This window comes from Callithrix jacchus, chromosome 10 (assembly GCF_049354715.1).
Source record: "Callithrix jacchus isolate 240 chromosome 10, calJac240_pri, whole genome shotgun sequence".
In the NCBI taxonomy this organism is placed as follows: Eukaryota; Metazoa; Chordata; class Mammalia; order Primates; family Cebidae; genus Callithrix; species Callithrix jacchus.
The window spans coordinates 70,553,431-70,557,158 of NC_133511.1; the positions used below are offsets into that span (position 1 = coordinate 70,553,431).

General features: G+C 38.2%; 1 protein-coding gene across 1 annotated transcript; it reads left to right on the top strand.

The window, feature by feature from the left end:
- The first annotated feature begins 1,364 nt into the window (after positions 1–1,364).
- Positions 1,365–2,450, top strand: OLFR599 (olfactory receptor 52A1). Its single transcript, XM_002754871.5, has one exon. It carries the CDS (start codon positions 1,365–1,367, stop codon positions 2,313–2,315), a length of 951 nt encoding a protein of 316 aa, XP_002754917.1. The 3' UTR covers positions 2,316–2,450.
- Positions 2,451–3,728: the final 1,278 nt, after the last annotated feature.

The window sequence follows — 3,728 nt, forward strand, 5'->3', positions numbered from 1 at the left end:
TTTATTACTTTGGGAGCTTTCTAGTTATATCCACATATGTATTCATACTAACTGTGAACCATTCTATTTTTTTATTATTTTACAGAAGTTATCCTTTCAGTTTTCTTTCAAAGAAAAAAAAAGCATGTAAAAATCCCATTCAGAGTGATACTCCTCATTCAGTCAATGTATTTGGCTATGATACAATCATAAGAAAGATCAAATTAAACTGTTGTGTGATTTTAAGCTTGTAGAATAGTTAATGAAAAGGAAAAAAAAAAGAAAGATGATATAAGGTTGTTTTAAGCTTTAAGTAGAGGGTTGCCAAAGAAATAGAGCAGGCAGATTGTTAGAAGAAGCATGTGAAGTTAAACAATATATTCAAAGGTGTCAGAAATTATTTTCATTGACAACAGGTATTAATAGTGTAAAAAAGGCACATAGGTTGAGCCCCATTATAAACAGAGCTCTGCTCTTCTACATCTGAAACATATTAATATTATCAAAACATTTAAGTTACAGGGATTACACAACAGGCCAGGATTTGTGGCCTGTTCTCTATCCTAATTTATGGTTTCTTTTAATCCAATTGAACTCTTATCTATTTTCTCAATGTTCTGTCTCCTCTAAGATCTGTGACTACTTACATCTCCTTCCACCTCATTCTGCTTACACATCAACTTTGAAAACTAATGAACCAGGTTTAACTCAGTGAGTCAAAAATGCTCAGCCACTACTGGTAAGAGAATAATATGTACTTATCATTTCCAAGAACCTGAATAATTGGTCTGCATGTAGGTCAAGCAATATTTGTTGAAAGAACAAGCCTCTCACTTCCCTATATGGGAGGCAATTTGTAAGATGTGAAGGAAGAATTGTCCTCCCTATATCAGAGAAAATATCAAAGACTGGAAAAGGCATCTGAAGATTTTGAGCTTTCAATGAAAACAGGGTACAGGATTGAGGATTTGTATTATGACTTCAAGTATCACAGAGAAACTCCACCTAATCCAAGATGTGTCTGGAGTTTGAAGATGAATATGGACAAAAAAGTTAATGTTGCCATTTGTGGTATCATTTGAGAAGACACTGAAGACTAGTAGAATCAATGCTCTTAGAATCATAGTTTCCATTTCTACAGTTTCTAGTTGATCAACACTGAATCACATTCCTCATTACAACTACTCATATTAGGTTGGAAAATGCCAAGATCTCCATTCTGAAATAAACCTAAATTTACACTAAAGATTCAGTCACATGGTCAGTTTCCATCCATGTTTTTTATGTTCTGAGAGAAAGTAGAAGGAAAGAGTTCTTCCTTCCCATCCATAATTTTACTCTGAATCTCTAACAGAATCAGTGGTGAGTAAAGATTTACCAGATTCATGAGATCCACCAACATGTCATATTTGAACCCAAAGATGGTGACCCTGATTGGGATTCCTGGATTAGAGCATGTGCAATTCTGGATTGGGTTTCCCTTCTTTGGTGTGTGCCTGGTGGCTCTGCTGGGGAACATCTTTCTGCTAATCATTATCTCTACAGAACGCAGTCTACACAAACCCATGTACATCCTTCTGGCAGTATTGGCAGCCATTGACCTAGGTCTCTGTGTAGCCATTGCTCCTAAGATGTTGGCCATCTTCTGGTTTGATTCTTATTCCATGGTTTTCGATGCCTGCCTCGCCCAACTCTTCTTCATTCATGCCTTGCAGGGCATGGAATCTGGCATCCTGTTGGCAATGGCCTTTGATCGCTATGTGGCCATCTGTGATCCATTGAGGCACACATCCATCCTGACACATTTCTTTCTATTTCGGGTGGTGCTGTTGGTGGCAATCCGAGCAACGATGCTTGTTGGCATGTTACCCATTCTACTCAAACGACTGCACCTTTTCCAATCTGTGATTATTGTCCATTCTTACTGTGAACACATGGCTGTAGTCAAGCTGGCTGCAGAAGATGTTCATGTTAACAAATCATTTGGGCTCTTTGTGGCTTTTGCAATTCTAGGTTTTGACATGATCTTTGTCTTCATCTCCTACATTCTGATTTTTCAGACTGTTTTTCATCTTCCCCAAAAAGAGGCACGATTCAAAGCATTTAACACTTGTACAGCTCATATTATTGTCTTTCTGGAGTTTTACATCCTTGCCTTTTTTTCGTTCTTCAGCCATCGTTTTGGTCATGTATCAGCCTATGCCCACATCCTCTCATCTACCATCTATCTGCTTGTGCCCCCTGCCCTTAACCCCATTGTCTATGGTTTGAAGACCATGGAGATTCGCATGCGGGTTGCTCACCTTTTCATTATAAAGCCAGACACCCAGAAATGATCAAAAAGTGGTATGACAGAGGAAAAATATGCATTCATCTGTTTAAACCTAAGTTTAAGCTAGAAATTCCTTGTATTATGTGGGGCTATTTTGGTGAGACATTTACATTACAAGATCTCCCTAAAGAATATATATTCCTTAATCTTTCACTGCTCTTAATCAACAGCAGTGAAAACATGAGATAAATGTGGATATACATACACATATATATATAATATAAATATATAAAATAAAATTTCTAACACCCCTCCATTCTTTCTCTTTTAATTTTTTATTTTTGCCTTTTCTCTTCCACCTTATTTCCTTTTTTACTTCTGTCATATTAACATATCCACTATCCAAGCAGCAGTTTACCCTTTGGATGTACAGCAGTGACAAAGATGTATTTTATTATTTCAAAGGTTCAAAGTATGCTGATGCTATAAAAATACTGAGCAGGATGGGTGCAGTGGCTCACACCTGTGATCTCAGCACTTGGGAGGCTGAGATGGGTTGATCATAAGATCAGAAATTTGAGATCAGCCTGACCAACATGATGAAACCCCATCTCTACTAAAAAGACAAATCCCATTACTGGGTATATACCCAAAGGACTATAAATCATTCTACTATAAGGACACATGCACACGAATGTTCATTACAGCACTGTTTACAATAGCAAAGACCTGGAATCAACCCAAATGCCCATTGATGATAGACTGGATTGGGAAAATGTGGCACATATACACCATGGAATATTATGCAGCAATCAGAAATGATGAGTTCGTGTCGTTTGTAGCAACATGGATGAATCTGGAGAACATCATTCTCAGCAAACTGACACAAGAACAGAAAATGAAACACCGCATATTCTCACTCATAGGCGGGTGATGAAAAATGAGAACACATGGACACAGAGAGGGGAGTACTAAACACTGGGGTCTATTGGGGGGAAAAGGGGAGGGCCAGTGGGAAGGGGAGGTGGGGAGTGATAGCCTGGGGAGAAACGCCAAATGTGGGTGAAGGGGTGAAAGCAAACAAAACACACTGCCATGTGTGTACCTATGCAACTGTATTGCATGCTCTACACATGTACCCCAAAACCTAAAATGAAATAAAAAAATAAGAATAAAAAAAAAAGACAAAAATTAGCTGGGCATGGTGGCATGCACCTGTAATCCCAGCTACTCAGGAGGCTGAGGCAAGAGAATCACTTGAACTTGGGAGGTGGAGACTGCAGTGAGTTGAGATTGTGCCACAGGCCTCCATCCTGGACAACACAGGGAGACTGTGTCTCAAAAAAAAAAATGAACAAATGTAGTTTAATATTATTTAAGCTATCATAAGATAAAAACAGTAGATTTAGTTTCACATGTGAGAAGCAACTAACCTAGATTTTACAAGGAATTAAAGAAGGCCTTATAAAGGAAGTCA

What these genes read in the sequence shown, in the direction of transcription:
- OLFR599 (XM_002754871.5), top strand. Translation starts at nt 1,365, where the DNA reads ATGAGATCCACCAACATGTCATATTTGAACCCAAAGATGGTGACCCTG.